Here is a 23394-nt window from a genome sequence, read left to right on the forward strand (position 1 = left end):
ACAAGGGAAGAAATGACTTACAGCTAAGAGTTTGTCATGCACGACATTTTGAAATACAAATCTGAGTCTTAAGGGCTCTAAACCAGTTTCATAATCATGAAGGGTCATACAAACATGCATGCACTGAATGCCAAATAATAATTCTTAAGATTTATGTTTATACATTAAAATGAGATTAATGAAACAATTTATTAGCTAAAAAGAATCCAACAGATGATGAAAAAATATAGTTTTCTTTGTAAAACATACTACAAGGAAAAAGACTTCAGGCAGTAACATGCAGTGGACTAATTAAAGTAGGCTGTCTTACAAAAATCATACTGTATAATCAGGCCATGAAAGCAATGCAAAGGGAGTAGCAGAACATTGCAAGTTGTTGAGTCAGATCTTTTAATTTGAGTAAGAGGCACTCAGATCAAAGGAGGATTAGATTCTAGTGTAGTATCACACTGATGCTGTACATATGAAGAAAGTAGGGCACTCTCACTTTGCTGCTGAAATTTTAATGCCATTTCACAATTAAGGAGTGTGAAAAAGTATCTCTTTGTTGATAATCAGAGTATCCAAGCTAAATTACTGACTTCCCCAGTGAGCTTGTCACACCACAATAAAGAATTAAAAATATTCTTAATTCAAGGTGTGATCTAGCCTTTAAAACCTTTCCAAATTTCTGTGATACCCACATTCAGACAAACTATACTTTACTTCATGCAGAATAAATACACCCATTATTCTCCTATGTGTTTTAGGGCTGGAATGTCTGGAGGTACAGCAAAGGAGTAAAAAAGGGAATATAGCAGTGCTCTAGTATTCTGACTTTTGTCTATACAGGCCACAGCTTGCTGAAAGCCAACACTTAGCTGTCCAGATAGGTGATCAGCATAAGACAGGTCGAATCCATCCCAGAACTAGAATAACACAGTCCTCAGGGTGCTGGTATGTGCTACTGGGGCCTGTACGTGGGCCTGTATGTAAGACTTGCAAACAAAAACTGGTATGAATTAAACTTATGAACAGATTCCAAACTGAAAGTCAAAAAGGTTCATAAGTTTTCCACTGCTGTTAATAAGAAAAATAAACAGTTTAGCAGTGAGGTGCAAAAATCGTCTTCAAGGTGAAGAGGAGTTTTACAGCTTTTACTTCCACAAAGGTAGAAGTGAAAACTTGAAAAATCAGAACAGCTTTCTGAGTACGATGACCGTTTTCACAACAGCTGAAAAGTAGTTACAGAAAAGCTATCACAACTTGAGGTATCACTTCAGGCATCAGACAGCCCAGGACCGAACATGATCTTCAGTTTGTGTGTTCAATTCATAGAATGTGAACCCTTTTAGCTTACAAGAACACAACACAAGATTGTGTACTCCAAATGATTCAGCCTACCTTCTACAGTATAGATGCTCTATGTCATGATCTGCAAATTGACATTATTGGACCAAATATAAAATCAAGGGTTTTATCAAGCCACCTAGCTAGAAGAGGATAAATGTAATAGAACACCATTATGTTAAGCCTTTCCTATGAGAAAGATGGTTCCTTCCTTTTGTTTAAAAGGATGAAAACACAATGGCTTGAAGAGCTAACACCAAAAAGTTTCAAAATTTATTTTGGACAGTTAGATAACAGAATTTGAAAATTATCACAACAAAGTTTTCTTTATGTGATTTCCAATATAATTTCACCTGTATGATCAAAATGTTTGATACTTCATCATTGATTTTGTGGCTACAAAAGACTAATGCAAACCAGAAAAAAAAGATAGAACCAGACACTTCACTCTTGGCTTCAAGTGAGCCAAGTCTGACTTTGTTCTTTTTTTATCTACATACCTAGCTTCCAAAATTACAAGAGATCAAGTTGGTGCTGATTACATCACTGTAACAAAATGTCAGCTAGTCACTTAAAGACCAGCTCTTTTTGTAAATTAAATCATAAATGATATGGCTGATATATATTTGCAAAAAAAAAAATAATAATAATAATGTAAAAATATTTTTCTCTTATGGGAAGACTATACATAAAAAATTCAGACTTTATTATAAAAATAATACTGAATATATTTGAGCATAGAAATGTGTCCAGGGTGTTCAGAGACACCTCTTTTACTTTGCTATGTCAGTCACTGTCTTAAACAGTGAAATCAGCCATGGAGGACTTTAAAATATTTTATTTTTTTCATCTAAATTTTTTAAGTATGTGTTAACAGACTTGTACAGGACAGTGCCAGTAAGTAACTCATAGAAGGTTGATGAATAACTGAAAATAGCCCTCAGGAAAGAAGAAAAAAACAACCAAACAAAAAAACCCACCACCACATACTCTCACTACTCTGTAAAACTGCATTTGAAATACAAATACTAGTATGCTTTATCCTGTCAGCTCACAGGTCCCCATCCAACATATCCTGATTTTTGTTATTGTTTGAAAAAAAAAAAAAAAACGATTAGAAAATATAAGCCATCACAGTCTATGCTATAAGTCAACTGAATCAATTTTACTAGTGTAGGGTTTGTTCTAGCAAAAAATCAATAAATTTTGTCTTCATTTCCACTCTCAATTTTTATGGCTCTGCTAGTCAATACCTACTGTACAAACAGCCAAACACATTTCTCTTTATTCAACCGTACTCCCTTTCAACACAAAACAGATAGGTTTCACTGAATATCCCACAGAGTGGTTCAGCCTTCCCATAGTTCAAGATTAACCTCTAGATCTTTGCAGTACTTCTCAATCCATTGTGTGTAGTTGTATATGACTGCTGGGGGATGGATGCATTTGGAAAAACCTGGGACTGGACAAGTAAAATTATTTTTTTCCTGAAAACTGATGCATTGTGTTTATTGATGGTTTCTTACCTCATTGTCTGACTCCACAAGCACTTGATCATATTCACTAAGAGCTACTAGGAACATGATAGATGTGACGTTTTCAAAGCAATGTATCCATTTTCTTCTTTCTGATCGTTGGCCTCCTACATCCACCATTCTGCAAAATTAATATCCACATCAACTCCATGAATACCATAACAGATGAACATACAAGCACATACAAAAAAAAACAAAAACAAAAACAAAAGAATTTAGTTGAAAACACAGTTTGGTTTTCTTAATGTCTTTTCCATTGATATTAAAGTTTAATAGAATCTGTTTTAAGTAATCCTGTTTGATTTTCAGTCTGACGTGTTCCTGTATTTAAATTACTGTGAGTCTCAAAGCCTTCAAATTTCTGAGATGATAAAGTCTGCCGATCCTGAGTCACGATTACGGAATGTATACTCTGTATATTTAGCAAAACACAGAATAGTCTCAGTGGTTTGCCTCTTCCCTCCAAAAATTACCAGTGTCAAAATTCCCAGTTTGCCAAAGATGACCCATTTTAAGAGTCCATACAGAAAACAAATTTACCTACTTAAGTTGTTAATAGCCAGCAGAAAAACTCAAATGTATTAGCAGTTTACTCTCACACTGCCCTCTGTCTCAGTGTAACTAAACTCTCAGGTGCCTAACTTGCAATTGACATCCCATAATTATTTTTTAAGCACCAGTACTTGCACTCCAGTAGACGTGATTTCTCTCCAGGAGAGTGATTTCTTGCTAATACTCAACTACACAAGTGGTAATTATGCATTCCATAATTTACAAGAATTAGGATACCTGATTGCATTTTCATGTTATTATTCCTAATAAGACTTTGATAAATTTTACTGAAAAGATGAATTATAGGCTTTATCAGTAATAACTGTCTGCAGAAAAAGAATAACTTAATTCTCTTTCACCCTTTGACATCTTTAACATCAGCTGCTAATGAGATGTGGACAATGACACGAAAAGAACAAAGATAAGCTCAAACTGTAAAAGCACAGAATTAACACTTTTTTGTGCAATTTTAACCAATATCCTATATGTGGCATTATTAATGCAAGAGGAAGCAACAAAAACAAAGCAAATGCCTGTTAAACTTTTTTTCTACCTGAAAATGACGCTTTGTAGGTCGAATGGATATTCAATGATTCCTGTTGTTGGGACTCGAACTCTAAGCACATCTTGCTGAGTTGGCAGATAGGTGGAATCTGCTATGCGGTCCAAGTCATTAAGATAGCTATAGACAGGGAGAAACAAAAGGAATGCAAGACAGTGACACCATAATTTGAATAAGGAAGAGAGAAGGGAAGACTTGGGAGTGGAAATGGGCTGTGGGATAGGAAGAAGTGCAACAAAAAAAAAGCATTATTGGCATAAAAGAGGGAACAAACTGTAATGTGATCCATTCACCCTTCCTGGGCACTTTCACAGAGTTAAGTAAATCCTACAAAATGGAAATATAAAATTGCATAGTCTTATGTGACAACATAACACATTCCTTGATATTCACATTTCAGTGTCTACACAGATACATAGATAAACGTGAGTCTCCCAAGGAACAATGCAGTGATATTATCACTTCACTATAAATACATATAAATGTATGTACATGGAGGTGTATATACAAGTATATATGTATATAAAAGTATATACATATATACAAGTATATATGTATATAAAATATTTACCAGTTATAAAATGATTAGGGATAAATGGCACTGCTTGAAGATCAATTAAAAAATAATAATTAAACAAAGAAGGAAAAAAGCACCCAGTGACAAATTAAGGAACTTTCTGGATCTTGTTGTTGGAAGACAGCAGTGATCCCACAGTGGGATCTCTAGCACTTAAAATTCCTGCATTTACACTGAAACCTCTGATCAGGTTAATAAGCCTGAAGTATGTGAAATACACCCAGCTGATTAGCCAAAAAAAAAAAAAAAAAAAAAAAAAAAATCCTGGTAAAGATTCATTAACTACAACACAGAACTCAGTGGTTTGCATCTATAAAGCAGAAATATACTGGAGGTTTTGCCTAACTCTCTTAAGAGAGAGGCCTTAATAAAGATATGTACCTATGTGTGTGTGATGGCCTGTTTGGGTCCACGAGCTGGACATTTGATGAATTCAGTGCAGCAGACAGCGTGGGCTCTTCCCACAGCAGACATATGAGAGAAAGACTGCTGCAGCAAATGAAGTTCTCAGGCATTCAATTACTTCCAAGCACAAGAATGACTTAGAGCTAGCCACTGATATCAGTTAATCTAAGAATGCCCTGATTCATTGCTGGGGAGGGCAGCAATGGACTCCTTGAATTTTTCAAATGATGAAGTATCACAAAGCTCTGAAAATGTTCTCTTCCTCCTGGTTATTACTGAAGGTGCTCTTTTTAAATAAACCCCCACAATAAATACTTAGACCATTTCTAAATGCTCTGAAGGACTTGTTATGAAATAGTGGGAGCAAATTATCCTGAACAATGACAGAAACAAACCAGTTTGAGCTCTACCTTACAGCAAAAATTCAGAAGAATTTATCTGTTAGGTCTGGAAGGGATCCAAATGCCTTATAACATTTTCCTATGATTTTATTCATGAGATATTACTCTGATAGTAAACAATGAATGTGAGAAAGTTACATATATTTAGAAAGATATATTGAACCATCTATCTCAGATATCATATTCAGAAGCTATTACTTTGAAAATATTTCTCAGAATACAGATTAATTTCTGCCTGTAAGAAAAAGTCTTAAGAACATGAGCAATTCATCTGCCCTTAGATGCTTTGATGCTTTACATACACACACACCTAAAAAAAAAAAAAAAAAAAAAGAACAAGTGCATCATCATTTTGTCCGGGGAAAAAAAAAAAGAAAAAAGTGAAGGAAATCCATAACCACCACAAGAGGAAACTGATGGAAACCCTGAAACACTATTTTTCCCCTCCCACCTGGCAAAATTGGTTTTGTTACTTCTATTTTGGAAAGCTACAAAGAAGCACTGTGGGTCACTACACGCTACAATAGTATTCAAGACAGCAAAGAATCTTAGCAAAATAAATTGGCAGGTGTCCCTTTCATACAGTCACCCTCTTGCACAATTTTGGAAAGCTTCAGCTGGTCTCTGATGCGAGCCTGGTGACCGTACCTCTGAACCATGAGCACAGTGGACGTAGTACTAAGATACGCTCACTGATTTTAGAAAGCCAGTAATTTAAAGGCATATTATTCAATAAGCAAATTTCATTTTTGCTACTTGAAGCCATTCAAAGGACAGATGAGTATTTTTTTCTGTCCTAGCACAACTCACTGATGTCATTAAGTTCCACAAAAACTAATTTATCCTTTACAAATACATCTTTTCTTCATTCTTAGTTTTGTTCTTACACATGTAATAAACAGAAACCTTCATACTGATTTCACCAGCAAGCACCATATAGAGCCTAAGTCCATAACAGAGTCCTTACAGATCTTTAGAGGCCTGTTTCTTATCCTAGATTTCTCACCTAACAAACAAAAGGATGTAGAACACTCTAAGAAATCTCCAAAACTATGAATTCAAACCCAGAATCAAGGAAGCTGTGTCAAAACCAGTCAGAGTAACTCACAGAATATAAATAAATAAATAAATAAATAAATAAATCCTAAAAAGAATAAAAGAAAAAATCAGACAGCATGCACAACAACCTACTGGAAAAAAATAAATTCGTATTTGCAAATCAAGAACAGAATTTATAGTCCAACAAAATCAATTCATTTTTTGTTTTTGCATAACAACATTTAGTCCTTACTACTTTTACTTATGACTTAAAACCTATAAATAAAATAAAGACTTCATTATATGCTTTTATTTAAATGAAAATAGCCCATTTTTTTGTTGCACAACTTCTAAATCTGTTATTATTGTAATTTTTGTGATGCAAGCATACAACAAATAGTCAATGAAATTCTTTTAAGTAGAAGAAAACCCTCCTTCTCTATTAAGCTTTTATTATTATTTATTTATTTTAAACGGAGACATTGCTGCTGAAGAACTGTTTGTGCTGGAATTCAGATTTTAATAATGCTTGTGCATTCTTGCTCTGAATCAAAGGAATAGAGGTTTATTTATTTTATCCTTCTTTGCATGACTGTATTTTCTGTTACTTAAACAGTTCTGCAGATTAGCTATACTTCCTATTACCATATAACATACATAACTTCACATACTTTAAATGATTTGGAAGGTGGTTAAAAGTGTTTCTGAAAAAAAGTTTTGCCCTTCAAGATGCTCTAAAATCACTGAAACCTACTTACATCTCTCTTACAATTCATGCCTCTTAAACAAAGTAAAACAATTTGTTACTATTTGTATTTATTACAGAATAGTATGATTCTACATACATAGAGCTACATACACAGAGCTACACAGAAAAAAAGAAATCTCTTCTTTAAACACAAAAATACATTTTTACATTGCACTAGGAGGGATGGTGTGACAGCTTCTTTCTTAATACCTTAAGTTGTTGAATTGATTTTACTATTTCAAAATGCTCTGCCTGGAAGTCAGTGCCCATAAGCACCTGCAAGCTCTTTCACTTGCACAATAGCGCTGTAACAGATTTCTCTCAAAATGATTAGAAATAGTGAAGAAACGCTATTAAAATTGTTCAAATTAAGGTAGTTAATATGACTGATGTGAGGATACAGGTAGTCCACAAACAGCAGCAGAAAGACAGGCTGCAGCTATTACCTTCCTTGGCTTATCTATACCTTGTGAAGCCAGGGTTTCAAGAGTCTCTGAATTCACGCAGGTGACGAAGGAAGGAAACTAGGAAACTTTATATACATATTTATATACACATATACACACATATATACACATATACACATACATATATATGTATTTATGTATGTATTTATTTATATATATATTTTTTTGACATCCATTTGTTATAAGCCTGATTCACTGTGGCTTTGAACTGCCTACTTAATGGTGCCCTAATCAAACTCCCGGTAAAAACATCACTCATGGGCAAACACATCCTGTGCACATACAAAAAAATTAACCATGTATGGTTAACCAGATATGCACAGAGTATTTTAGAATAACTTAGAAAATGATTTCTAAAAAGTCCTTAGAATTTTCACCACATGCATGTATGCACAAAAATTGTCATCAGCCTTTGTAGCACAAATGACTGTTCAGCATATGCTAGAAATCGATACACATGCACTCTTGCAAGCAAATGATGAAACACATCATAAATATGAACTTTCACCAAAAAAAGTATGCCCAATAATTGCCAAAAGCCAATGTATCCTTAATCTATTAACTTTATACATTAAATTACTAATAATGAAATGGATATTGGAAATATCCTGGCAACTGCCTTGAGACCTACTCCAAAAACAGGTTAACTGGAGTTACCAGCCTGGGAACTCACTTACACAGTGAGCAGCATCTGTGTAAAGCATTTCAGTCTGATCTGTACGGCACTCTGAATTTATTTTTGCCACCTGTCTTACTTTGCTGAGACATACTGTAGTTACATGGCCTCTCACCCAAATAACATTTATTCAGCTAAGCATTATACAAAATAACAGAAAAATAAAAAAAAAAAAAAAAGGAAACTAATATGAAATTACTTTAATGAAAAAAAAAGAAGCAAAATCACATAGGTCCAAGTAAATTTTATAGTGCAGATGAAGTTTAAAAAGTTAATTATACCAATAATTAGTTTTGTAAAAATGAATTTTAGTGGCTGCTGAGGTAATTTTCCAGGAGGTTGCTATAGTGACAGGCACAAGGTGCATTACCAAGGTAATGTGTGTGTAATGAGCTGCTGACAGTAGCTTTCCCCTGACGTCAAGAAAAACTGCCACAGCCTCATAGTACACTTGTGGTCTGCACACTGACCAGAAACAAAGGAAACCTTTTGTTTCCTAATCAGTATTGAGAGAGAAGTACTCATTTTTAATGCACTTCATATTGCCTATGACAAGGTCCAAAACCACAGCCAGCCTCAAGGACGCTGCCAAGCTATGAAGGTGCTAATGATACCCTTGAAAGAGTGTGTTTCAAAAGTACCTTTTGTCCATATTTCAAAATAAACAGAAAAAACAGGGTAACAGGAATAGGCTGACTAGCTCTGTATTTTCCTACATGCCCTTCTCATACAGAAAACAGGCAAAAAGGTGAGACTCCTAACCCTATAAACAGGCAGTTTTAACCAATAACCTTCTTCCAGAAGGTAAATACAGCCCCCCCTTGCCATAACACAGTAGCTCAACATTCACCTTTAATTCACTTTACAGAGCTGCATCACCTAAGGAAAACTGGCCATTGAAACTTAGTTGAATTCAATTTCAGTGAATGAAGTCCCAAAACATCTTCAGTATGAAGAAACACGGGTCAGGCATTTCAAACACGTAACCTCCTCCAACCATGAACTTACATTTTCCAGCATCTCTGAGGTCAAATTTTTATTGCGGGTAAGCAGGTAACAGAGAAGCATTCTCTCAAGAATAATTCTGTAAGATGAATTTCCGTAACTCTAAACTAAATTTAGTGTATAGCCTAATTAACCAAGGGAAGGCATTAAGGGATGAGCAGACAAAGACAGCAAGAGCCTTTGTCTGCATATAACCTTCATTTTCCTGTCCAAGGCTGAAACTGAGATAGTTCTATTCGTCAGTACTGCCCGTAACTCCTGTCAAACTCAACAGGCAAGACTGATGGAGCAAGACGCTGAATTAATATTTGTCAGCATACTAATAAACCTCATGCTTTGAAGGAATCTCTCTGCCAACACCTTGCAAAGACAAGAGAAATGCCTGGAGAACATAGTGGCTCTGCAACACATTGCTGAGGAGAAGCAATGGGGTGACTGGAATGCCACAAGAAGCATCCCCCAAAAATCTCTAAACCAGAAACAAACATGTTGAGATAAAGGTAACTAACACTGGTAAGAGCGTCAATCTACAACTAGTGAAGATGACTTGTTACAATCCAGTCAGTAAACAACAAAACGTTTCCTTCATCTACATGGGGAGGACGACAGTACAGGGGAAGAGGAAAGGGTCAAACCCCATAACACTACAGAAAGTTTGTCATTTAACTGAAGGTTTGTTAGGAGATGTCAGGATAGCTGCAGCTATAAAGGCAAGGCTTACTAACAATATCTTATACGCAAATGCTTCCACTGTGTTTAACCACATGCAAGATAGATGCCACTTGGCTGACTTTTTGCTGGTGTGGCACTAACTGTTAACATTTACAGATTTTAAATCCTATAGCTCTTTGATTTAAGGCAAACATTTATTTTCCACAAAGCTAAGATAGTTCATAGGTATGACCCTTCCATAAAATGATCACCATCATGCACATACCAGTGACAGTTCAGCTGAAAATAAAACACTAACCAAAGTTTAAGACTAAGGCAGATTATTTAATTAGATTTGCTATATCTCTGTCCTTTGGCTACTCTGCAAATGGGCGGAGCTACCATACTTCTGTTGGGGTTTGGTGTATTTCTGTGTTGTTTTTGTTTGTTTGTTTACCTTTTTTTTTTTTTTTCCTGCAAAACTCTGAACCGGCTGTTGAGAATACCACAAACTAAAACCATGTGCTGGAAATGCTGGAAAACAAACTCTGAAAGGGAAAAGCCTTTTTATGCATTTTAGAAAATACATACAATTTTATTGTCTACCAACTCCACATATGTAAAATGTTAAAGCTGCTGTAGTAGGACTTCTCCTACCTCACAGAGTTGCCAGAATAACACAGGCATCCTTTTTGGTAACATGCAGTAGACTAAATTGAATCAATTTTCAGTGTACTAACAGGAGTTGTGGGGAAAAAAAAAAAAAATATATATATATATATATAAACTCGTACTGGTTGCATTTTCAGAATTTCTGTGGAGTTTTGCATTTCTGATACTCTCTACCACTGGTGAGAAGTTGAGGTACATTTACCAGTTTCCAGAACTACCTAATCTTAACCTAAAGTAAATATAGTAAATCTTAAGATCTTTGCAATATGGTAGGAGGTAGATAAGTCTGCAATATGTTCCTTTTGTTGATACCCCATCCAAATCGTGCCTTTCTACCTCAATTTCAAATTCCTGCTTAGCTAAAAAACAACCTTAGCAGAAGGCTAAAAAAAAAAAAGCAAATTAAAAATGCTTCTGCAAACTGAGTATTTTAAAAATTATGTAAGACATTAAAAGTATAAAATAATAGAATGGCTTGGGTTGGAAAGAGATGTCAAAGATCATCTAATTCCAACTCCCATTCCATGTGCATGGACACCTCCTGCTGTATCAGATTGCCCAAAGCCCCATCCTGGCCTTTAACTTCTCCAGGGATGGAGCATCCACAGCTTCTCTGGGCAACCTCTTCCAGTGCCTCACCACCTTCTGAGTAAATAATTTATTCTGAATATCTAATCTAAATCTACCTTCTTTTAGCTTAAAGCCAATACCCCTTGTCTATCACTCCACTCCCTGACAAAGGGTCCCTCCCCAGGTTTGCTGTAGGTCCCCTTTCAGGTACTGAAGGCTGCTGTAAGGTGTCCCTAGAGCCTTGCCTTCTCTAGGCTAAACAACACCAACTCTCAGCCTGTCTTCATAGGAGAGGTGCTACTGTCCTCTAATCATCTTCATGGCCCTCCTCTGGACTTGCTTTAACAAGTTCCTGTCTTTCTTATGCCGGGGCCCCCGAGTTGAACACAGTACTCTAGATGGGGTCTCACCAGAGCAGAGGGGAAGAATCACCTTCTATTCTGTTGTGCAATCTTCATTTTTTCTATGGGCTGCAGTGATCTGGTATGCAGTCAATTCCATGCTGTGTCTTTTCTCAGACCTTCCTTTTATATTTAAGGAATATGTGTAAAGTGTAAGATAGAGCAGGAACGGTTCTACTAATAATATTTGATTTTGATCTTCAGATTCTCATTTTTATTTGCCATTTTTATCTTGCTGCAAACAAGTGTTAGACTGTGTAAAGTGTAAGCACATAAAAGCAGAATCCACTATTTTGCAACACAAATTGCACCAAAATATAGCCTTACAACCTTCAAATATATATTTTTAAAATTAAAAGAAGAAACAAGCAATGAACAGTATTAAAATGCTTATGAAATAATTATGTGCTTATGTATATTATAAATAGTGAGTGTAAGACAATATGGTTTTCTCACACCAAAAAAATAGCAGTTACACAGATAGCTATTTGTAATTTGCTATACCAGCGTCAGCAGCGTAACAGGTCTCTTACAGTATTAGTCCTTTTGAAAGGCTCCCACAGGCATACAGCTTTATGAAACAAAAGAATGAATGTTGTGATCACTAGAGGCAGTACCATCAAACAGTAAACCGTTGTAGAAAAAAAAAATAGATTCAAACATCAATCTTTCTTCTGGCAGAAAAAACACTATTTAACAGACAGTAAGTGCACTGAAATGCACCTATTTTGAAAGGGTAACATGGAAGCAAAATGGTGGTTTTAAGAGACAGGTATGAAGGAATTAATTGTTCAGCTGAAGTCAACAAACCCATCAAACTCTGAAAGAATAGAACCATAGAATGGTTTGGGTTGGAAGGGACGTTAAAGATCATCTAATTCCAACCCCCAATCTTATGTAAAATATTGTAACATAACAGTTACTAGATGACCAAAGAACTACAGTGCTGTTCATCTAACTCAAGTCACATAATCACATGGCTAAATTACCATACAATAACAAAGAGTTTAAATTAAAACTATGTTGCTCAAGGTGATGGCAAATGCAGAAACAAAAGCTTCAAGGACCTTCTGCATTTATAATACTGACTGGCATAACAATGAAGTGGGGTATTCAATACTAGGTGGTATATAACAAACTGATGAACTTGCAGGGAAAATATATTTATTTATTTGAAGTGTTGTAACACACAAGCAGGGAAGAGCTGCTAACCAGGTATCCTCAGATACCCTTGTGTAGCAACTAAAAATGTTTGGTTGGAGGTACACAGTGACATAATTCTTCCATTTCACAAGGCCAGAGAAAGGTGAAGTTTATCACCAAGGCTCTGAGAAGCTTTCCTGTTCTAAGCACTTCTTATTTCTTCACGAAGGTCAAGTCATTTGTGTCATATTGGAGAGAAATGGTGATGAATCTCCATAAACTCCAGTTTCAACACAAATTTTGCAAGTTGTGCCATAAATATGAAATGTTACTTCTAACGACAGTCTCTTGGTAAAACTGTTGCCTTTCCTTTTTACAGGCTTTGAAACACCATGATATAATCAGACTGCTGACTGGAAACCTGCTTCCTTTGCTTCCCTAACCTTGGTTACAGTATTGTCACCCTGCAGAGTACACACAGAAAGATCTTATCGTACACAACTATTACTTAAGGCTATCCACACTGTGGTGGTGTTTTACATCTGGCTTACACTGTGAACACTATCTCTGAAGCCATAAAGGGAAGTGGTTTAGTGGTAAATAAGTGGGTAGGTCACCCAGTAACATATATGGGAAGTGAATGATCTCCATTTACCCAACGTGCTCTTGACTTTACCACAGATAATACAAGAAATTACTTCTAAAACAACAGGAACATCCAACTTTTGTAGCATCCAAGGGTAAGGGAAGAGAATGGAATGCAATTGTTGAGCTACCAAGAGGTCCAAATCAAATCCCATAATTCAGAAAATTTTCTCTTAGATCTAACCCTCAACCTCATCTGGTAAAAACACATCTGATATATTCTTACATGGTACTAGCAGTTGGTATAAAAACATAAAAAATATAGCTAACGTTAACAAAGCAGATCAGAAGATGACAGTAAGTGAAAGGATAGAAACATACAAGATATTTTAGAAGCTGAAACATCACTTATAAACAATAACAGAAAGAGAAAATACAGAGAAAGAGATAGAGAAATACATGAAATAGTGAAAAACAAACAAAAAACAACCAACCATATAGGGAACAGACTGAAAATACTACTACAAAAAAAAAAAAAAAAAACAGGGAAAAAACACTGAAAGGATCATACAAGGCATGAATGATCAAGCTGTGACACACTCACACATATGCTTAAAAACATACAAGAGATCGGGTGGACAACTAACCATTGTTTTCTGTTTAAAACATCAAGCCAGAAGAAATTTCTAAGCCTCACCAAGTCAACCGGCAATGAGTGTTTATTTCTCTTTTACTGCCCTGTGAATCCCAATTGTGAATTTTAAGCATCTTGTTTTGCTGCTTTGTGACATGGGCACTTAAATTAACAAATTCTCTTTCTATTGCTAAACAGATTAGTTGTGTTTCTGAAACAATGCCTCTTTGATTTCTGCTAATTGCTTTTCCGGGACTTACCTATTTGAAGAAACTCTACTTGTAAGCATAAATACATGAGATACTTTTATATAAAAGACTCATATAGTGATTCATAATTCTAATGTTCTATGACATGTTCTAAAACAGATTTTGCAGAACTCTGCAGTATGAACTATAATCTATTATAGTTAAAATCAGGAAACTTGCAAAACCTCATGTTAAATTGCTTAATCTATTAAGCTTTAAAAGTAACCAATCTGCTAGTACATTTATCTTTTGCAAGGCAGTGTACTAGCAATTTGCTTCTATAGCTACTTATTGAATTATTCCCTGCTATTTTTAATAGTACTCAGAAGATCCACTATAGTGGTAATTTCACTAGAACTAGGTCAAAATAATTGTATTCAGTACAATCTGATCTGAAGTAGCATCAGATGATTATTTCCTACTTTGGAGACTTAGTTTATTCTATCTCTATCCTCTAAGGCAAGTGCACAAAATACATACATTTATTTTAACTTCACAAGCATTATCATGCCTGGTGTAGAAACAAAGATAGGACCTACAGATAGAAGAAATTGAGAGTATAAGGCAAGCTCTGCTTCACTTTCTACTTGTGCTTGCTACTCATCTTAGTACAGTACAATCTGGAAGTATACTGTTAGTAATTTGTCTCTCAAGTTTTCTTTTTACCATTTATATACCCTAAAGTTTTTCACTTTAGGTAGTATTTTGTTTGCTTTCTTACCACTGAAAAATAAAACACAATATTGTACATTTGGGGACAAGAAGAACCTAAACAATAGGAGAGGCTTCACTGTCCTTTGCACCACTGTGCACCAAAATATGCATATACAAATAATAGAAGTTGTAGGCTGAGAAGGTAACCAGCTCCACAGACAGGACCCTATGTATGGGAAAAGGAAAATGAAGCAAAAGAAGAAAATTATGTGCCAACAACAAGGAGCGCTGGAACAAATCTAGGCAGAACAGTATCATGCAATTCTAGCTCTTCAGCTGCCTAAACTGTATCTGCAAGACATTAATATGTTTGTCTTGAAGCAGTAACATATTGTTAAGCTAGATAAGAATCCTCAGGCTACTGTGCAGATCATCTCATCCCAGTCCTCTCCTATGTCTATGGCTGTGTTCCAATGAGCTGAATGGGAGCTTCACCATGTCTTTCAGCTCCTTCTGTGCTTTCCTCAATAAGAGACTTCCACTCATGTCAGCATGACAAAGCGACTGGAATGATATAATTAGAAATATCTTCATAGATGATACAAAAATTCATGTGGAGACCACAGAGGTTTTTGCCACAGTTTTAATAAGCAGGCATGCTGTATTTTTTAAATATTGGGCAACACCAAAAGGTCATCATCCGTTACCATCACCAATTTGATAGAGGATGAGAAATTTTGTCAAAGTCATAGGCTACTTTACTCAAGAATAACTGGATTTCATTAAGCTAATCTTTGGCTGATTCCAATGTTAAATTCTACAATGCTACTTTATCAGGACCCTTCCCCAGAAATGAAGAGCATAACATTTGAGAGCAATTTTAGTCATGTAGGCATTTTTATTGTTGATCTATAAAAGAGAGGATTTGATTTAAAAGGCTCTTACTGTACTTTTTTTCACCTTTTACAAATTGAAGTCTCTTTTCAGCTATGTCTTTTCTGGAAGCCATGTTCTTTCACATTTAGGCCTCCTTTCAACAAAAGAAAGGCAGCTCAACAAAACACGAGAACACTTGCTTGTTTACCTCACCACCAGGACTGCAAAAGCAGCCTGTGAGGCAAAAGGGGAAAGCCTTGGAAAAGAGACGTCTGATTTTTACGCATTTTACAAAGTTTACCTTGATTACACCTCTTGTGTTATAGTATCTAAAAGTATTCTTGCCCAGTTTGCAATTGTGCGCATATGTCAGAGGAGAGAAAGGGCTTGAAAAGATACATCAAAATCAAAACCAGCTGTGTTTAACTACCCCTAGTTAGAACTTTTAAGACTTCAAATGGTAACCAACTTTCACTCTGGGAAACACACACACACACTCTAAACTAAAACTAGATGCACTCCACAACTTAAAAGCAGCTTTTCAATTACAATTCTTAAGCGTATGTTCATGTAAGTTCATGCTCCACATGCATACAAATATGTACACAGACAGACAGTTAAGAAGTTAAAAAGTAAATATTACTTTGTTAGACACAAAGTGAGACACGGTTATTTGTAGCCATCATGCACTTACTATTTAGTTGAATCTGATAATTGATACTCCCGTCGTCTGTCATAACATTCCTGGATTCCAGGGTCATTCCATAAGCTTCTTATTGCATCTACATACGGGTTCTCAAAAGTTGACACCTTTTCTACATCGACTTCTCGAACTAACTGTGCATGAGCCTAATTAAAAGAAACAAAACAATAAACTTTACTTAATTTTCTCTACTTGCAGATAGCTTATATACATGATTATACATGATAGCTTATATACATGATATTCCTGTTATGATTAACAGGAATAATTTTCATGACTGGCCATCCCACCAATGCGTATACACAATTTGAAAAATCAAGTACCATGATGAAGGTTGGTAAAATGGAGAAGAGACTACCAGTATAAGGCATTCCAGAAATGAGAAGGAACTGAGGAACCCTTCATTTTTTTATAGAAAGTACATACATGTCAACATGAATTAGCAAATTATTTACCTTTCATGCTACTAGACACTGTCAAACACAATACCTACCATCCACTCTGTGAGCTGAATAACTCACAACAAGAAGATAAAAAAAGACAACAAAGTCCTGAAATATTCAAAGATGAATAATTTACTAAGATTTATGTGAATGAACTTAGGGACGCTGCAGGAAGGACCATCACTGATGTATTCCAGATGACCTTAAAGTAAATGGTGAATGAATGAGAATAAATAGGAGTACTGAGTAAATTAGAAATGAGTGATGATAAGGAGAGCTTGAACTAAGACAAACATTAACAAGTATAGCATTAGGACAGAAGGTGAATTAACAAATGTGGGCCTTCCTTTCAGACTATGTTTACTCCAATCCAGTATGATTTAGATGAAATGGATGAGGTGAATAAAATTTATATTTAATTAAGCTAATTCTAAAGAAAGCTTTCATTTTTGATTTTTCAGGTATAGAGCATATAAAATATCTGCTTTTTAAATTATAACCACAGAATCACAGAATGGGCAGGGTTGAAAGGAACCTCTGAAGATCACCTAGTCCAACCCCCCTGCCAAGCAGGATCTCCCCTCAGCCTTCTCTTTTCCAGGCTAAGCAGGCCCAGTTCTCTCAGCCTGTCCTCGTATGACAGGTGCTGCAGTCCCCTGATCACCTTCATAACCCTTCTCTGAACTCCCTCCAGTAGCTCCATGACCCTCTTGTGCTGGGGAGCCCAGAACTGGACACAATACTCCAGGTATGGCCACACCAGAGCTGAGCAGAGGGCGAGGATCACCTCCCTTGACCTGCTGGCAACACTCTTCTGAATGCAGCCCAGGATACCGCTGGCCTTCTTGGCCACAAGGGCACATTGCTGACCCATGGTCAGCCTGCAGTCCACCAGGATCCCCAGTTCCCTCTCCTCAGAGCTGCTCTCCAGCATGTCAGCCCCCAGCCTGGGTGGGGGGAATAAATGATCTCTGACCCAATCCTCTTTGACCAAGGGAAAATCCTTCTTTCTCCGGACTTAACCAGTCAACCAACTTGGCAGATTCAGACTCTGACAGGAGCAGAGAATAGAGAAATAAGGAGTTTGCCTTTCAGAGAGATTAATTTTAAAAAGTTATTGGTGCTGCCACAAATGTATTAAAACTTATTACTAAGAAAAGTGAGATTCTTAGAAAAGTTCTTAAGATTCAGTTTGTACTATAAATTCTGTTTTTACTTTAACAAGTAATCTCTAAAATTGGAATCTGCCGATAGGAAAACCCTAATAAACACATCACCCTCCAAAATACCGTCAAAATTTAGTTAAAGCCTACAGAGACAGAGAAGAACAATTTGTAATTTGTGCTGAAAGCATTATGTACACGATTCAGTGTATGAACATATGTATCTATGTAGATATAGATATACATACAAACACACAAACACAATGAGAAAAAAAAATAAGGGAAACTCAGTCAAGCAAAAACATGAAGAATTAAATTCTCTTATGTAGTCTGCATTTCAGGCAAGGACACAAATCTCCTTCCATTTTAAATTAGGTGAAGGTATTCTGAAATAAGCTTTTTAGTTATTTTTAAATAAACTTATCCTGTGTTTGCACATGTGCAACCCCAGCCCCCCTTTTAAACTCTCCAGGAGAATTATGGTATGCTCATTACTTAACAAAGTATTTTATATACAACTGTTGTTTATTCTAGATGAAATAATCTTCAAATTCCATGTGAAAAAATTGTGTCTTAGAGATATGTTGAACTTCTCTGTTACCAGAACTCAATCTTAAAAGTTCTAACAGAAAGTATTTTCTTCTGCATCACATCAACACATACCCAAAATATCTGGAAAAATCATGAAGGGTCCCTACATCCTCAGAGCGATTAATAAGAAATCATATTCTACTAAGCACAAACTAATGCTCTCGTGAAATGGGTTGATTTGTTTTGGAAACTAACTTGTATCTTATCAAGCTCAGTTATATTCTCTTGACTGTGTATGCTTCCAAAAGAATATGCCACAAATATTTGTTCATTGTTTGTGACAAACTAATAAACAGTATATTCTGATACTGTTTTCTTTGTTTTTTTTAAGCATTTGAGCTCTGAAATTATAGCCAAGTGCTCTCTAGGTGCTAATGGAGGTGAAAGACTGACCAACTGTTCAAAAGCTGCTCTTAGGTTTTCATTGGAAATCTATCAAAACTGGAATATTTCTCTAAAGGTTCTCTAAACATTCTCTGGAAAGTGCTCAAATGTACTGGTAGCAGAGAAAATTGTGCAGGATAATTACTTTATTTTAGACAGTTACCTATCTAGAACAGATAGTTACTACTACTACAGTCGTCCAAGATATTGCATTGTTTTATTTACCAGTTCTGTGACTTCTACCATACAATTAACATGACTCTGCACTGCAGGTAAAACTTAACAAAATAAACTATGGTATATGCTGGTAAGTTACATCCATCAGAAAATTAATTCAGCTTTTTTAAAAGACAAAGTATTTCCCCAGTGAATACTATTTCTGATTCCCTGTGGTTTGCTTGGTCAACTCATGAGAGCTGACTCACTCTACTGACTTACAGTTTACTACAGTTCACATCACTCCTACTTCTCTTAAAGAAGTAATGTCCCTTCACATAGATTTTAAGTTTTTATTAATTCTCATTTATGTCTTCATGTTCCCAAAGTACTGTGTTTTCTTGTACACAACATTTTTCATTTCTCTGAGAGTCTTCGTCAGCCAATATATTTTGCTGGCTTCTAATTCCTGGTGGCAGAGACAGAGATCTAAATACATCTGTTGGCTTTACACTTCTCTTATTTGCTCTGATGAAAGTAAAAAGTAATTCTACTGAAACCTTGTGAGGTGAAGAAACATAAATTATATGTAGAAGAACCACCAAGCATGCACATTTGGTGTCAAAACTGCTAACTACCAGCTTTAGTTTCCTTCTAATAATATAAATAGCAAATTCCAAACATTATTTTTGATGTTAGCACTCAAATTACTTGCAAGAAAAAAATAATTCAAGGACTCTACATAAATCTGTTAGTAAGATTTCTGTAAGTATAAACTTTATCTAGAAATTCTTAGTCTTCACTAATACTTTTGCTGTACCCTGAAATTAATGTTATTTTGAGGGGCGTGGGGAAGTCAAGCTATTACCATTTTAAAAACGTGATTTCTTAGATTTCTCTTTTGGGACATCAATAATTACTATAAAGGCATTCAAAAACCACCACCAACAAAAATAAAATAAAATCCAAACAAAACTGAAGTATTCTGCAAGTATCAACTTCAAACTGGTTATTTAGATGTAATTACTAGTTCAGCTGTGATGTACCACCAAATAAATCTAGACAGTGTAGCTACTTTTCTGTCCAATACACTATTTACATCAGCAGTGATTTTCCATGGCTGTCAAGCATAAGAATACTTGTAACAATTTTCACGTTATGTCCCAGAGATCTTATTAACACTCATCCAATTATTTTTTGCAAATGACACCTATCCTAGATTAAAGAGTTTCTTCACTGATTTCTACAAGCATTTAATAAATGATCCCAGAAAAAAAAAAAAAAGAGAACTATTAGTTTCTGAAACAAGGAAATCTGAGCCAGAGAAAATACCAAAATAGCTATCTTTTCTTCTTCATCATCATTCCCCTCAGCAAACTATGAATAGTGTAAAAACTAATTGTGGGCTTGAACAACATTACACTTTTATGTTGGTCTGTCTGTAATAGTCTTTTGCACACAATCTGTTAAAAGTATGGAACTTCTGGGCTCCCTTGCATCAGTTTTCTACTTTTAATCTGTTAATTCTTTGAAAGCTCTGATGCTTCTTAGGGACTAACTGTGCCAGCCAATGTTTGTGTTCTTGTGTTTACTTTATATGTACATCAACCATTTGGAGCCTTACAAACCATGGCTGCAAATCAATGTTTTAGAAAGCTTGGTAAAAGTTTCAGATTTTTATATTCTTTTTGATATAATCACTGCAATTTTTCCAGTGTAGCTCTACAACCTACCAGATTGATTAATATGATAGAGGCCAGGCAGAAATGCAGTCTATTTCAAATGAAGTTCCTCTGAGATACTAAATCCACAGGAGAAAGCAGTATGTTTGAGATGCAGCAGGGAAGGGAGTTTTTATATTAATGGTCTCTGTGGTCTAGCAGATTTTAAGATGCCCATTTAAAGAGTAACCTTGAATGGGATAGATACCTTGTATTTATAAATGTAAATGTTTTCCGCTTTGTAAAAGGATTTCCCAAGCCAATCAGAAAAACCCAGTGTCTGTGATGCTTGGCTGCCAGTAGCTAAAGGAAAAAGCACACTGATGTTAGGTCTGTATGCTGAAGTTTATGAAGATTGTACAATTGAGAGCAAAGTCATGGGATCATATCAAAGCAGTCCAGGAGCTGAGTGGAAGTCATTCCATAGCCACCGTCATGATCATGGATTTGTTTCTCTTATTTCGCAAGGACAAAAAAATATACATATATAAAAAAATAAAAATAAAAAAGCAAAACACATTCCTTGATAATGCAGTGTAAAAACTATTACTCATTCCAGTTCAACAAGAGCCATGAGCCCACATTTACGGGTTCAGATCCTGCTGAGTTACAATCTACAAGTGTGGTTCACACAAATGTCTTCACCTGCAGGGCTGTACAGCAAGACATACTGCTTTAGAGACTTTCCTGTAAACCTGTGGATATTTCAAGCAGGTGTAACATTCAGGGAGAGCAATACTAGTCTATTCACTGTCTTGAGAAGTAAACAGCCCCAATATGCTCGAATCTCCCAACATATTTCTTAATATGCCAGAAAACCGAAATCTCTGACTGATAATCTCTCCCAGGTAGCAAAGTGTTTTCACACACCAGTCCGATAGTTTGGAAAAGGACTGGAAAGAGGACATTGCTTCCTGTGACCAACTCTGGACCACAGAATGGACTAGCCTAAACAGGGAAGCGTTTGCATGATGTGCTACACTGAAGCACATCATTAAATGTAATAAATTAATACATTCATTATGTATTAATAAAGTGTGCTGTGGAATTCTGGAAAAAGCCTTGGTATGATCCTAATCAATCTTCAGTTACTCAGGAAGGTTAATAGGGGATCAAACCACCTAAATGAGAATTTGTATCCCTTCCTGTTTCACATCATGACCTTTGAAAAGAAAAAATAGCATAAGTTCTTTGAAAAAGAATTCCACAGACACTAAGAAGAATCTGAAAAATCAAGTGGATAAATAAAATTTTTGCTTGTTACTGGTCATTGTCTGTAAAATGCTGAGGATAACAGATTCTAACTCATGAGCACTAAAGTAAAACAAGGATTTAAAACAAAATATTTTATGACTAGAAAATTAATTCATTTGGAAAAATCAGCTGGAAAATGGATCCATTCAAAATACATCATTATACCCTAGCTGCAGTATTTTCATGTATCGAAAAACTGGAATAATGAAAGAAAGACATGTACACATATGAGATTTTTTATTTATTTGTTTATATATTTTTACTAAGGCTCAGAGAAGCCTTAGGAATTAGCTGAATGAATCAGAACTTTATTTGTGCACTTCAGTCAGAGCCCTGAATTTTCTTGATTTCTTGTTTACTTATAAGATGCATCAGAGATGGAAGACAAGCATGATGCTGCTGCTATAAGGCTACAACCAGAACATTTGAGTAAGCTGTTATCTACAATTGTATCACAGTTTCTACATATATAATAGAAAAGGCTTCAAAAACGTATATTTTAGAAGCTAGGTTATCCCTACAGAGCTTGAAAAAAATGTTTTAATTACAGAAGAAGAGAGGCACCATGAAATAACTTACTGTCACCCTAGCAGAGTCTCTTGCAAAGGTCAGAGAGACATGTACACACCATGTGAGTCATGTTAAAGGAGAACACACGGAAGCTTAGGTGTACAACTTAAATGCCAAATCAAGATCTAGCTAAATGTACACAGTCATCCTACTAGACTCTCCTACAGATTCCAATCCTCTTTTTATACACAAAAGCTTTTGTCAGCAAGGTTTTTCCAATGTCAGCATGCAGAAGAATAGTCACCTTACTCTCTGATAACTAAGTCACTCTGTGCAAGTAACTTTCAGAAATTTAGCTGAATTAAAAAACAGAGAATGTAAAAATAGTTTTCCTTTATGAAAAGTGAGATGTTCTCCTATGTGACAGAACATAACCATTTTTTAAGGAAAGGAAATCTACAGAATGATGCAGTTACAGCACACTGCAGATACTCTTTAGAAGTAAGCAGGTCTAAAGAGCCCAGAGCTAACACAGACTACTTCTGCTAATGCAAACAGTGCTACAGGGCAACAAAAGGGTGTGTAATCATTTTTCCACTTACTGTCCAACTTCCATACTCTCTATATAAATGTCTGGTTGCCTGTTAAGGTGTTGCCTAACACGGAAAAGCAACATAAAAATATCAGTAGGAACATACTATTGTTTTGATTGAATATCAAATTCCAAGTAAAGCCTTGAA

The 23394-nt window shown here is 35.6% G+C and overlaps 1 protein-coding gene across 1 annotated transcript in view; it reads right to left on the minus strand.

Moving 5' to 3' along the window:
- Window positions 1-23394, minus strand: part of LOC311427487 (guanine nucleotide-binding protein G(q) subunit alpha) — a 129670-nt gene that overhangs the window by 18402 nt on the left and 87874 nt on the right. Inside the window, exons 3-5 of the mRNA XM_084504887.1 lie at window positions 16424-16578; window positions 3970-4098; window positions 2856-2985 (exon numbers count right to left, since the gene is read on the minus strand). Coding sequence (XP_084361013.1) covers window positions 2856-2985; window positions 3970-4098; window positions 16424-16578 — 414 coding nt within the window. The remainder of the gene's footprint in view (window positions 1-2855; window positions 2986-3969; window positions 4099-16423; window positions 16579-23394) is intronic.

The sequence above is a fragment of the Aythya ferina genome (assembly GCF_964211825.1).
Source record: "Aythya ferina genome assembly, chromosome: Z".
Classification (NCBI taxonomy): domain Eukaryota; kingdom Metazoa; phylum Chordata; class Aves; order Anseriformes; family Anatidae; genus Aythya; species Aythya ferina.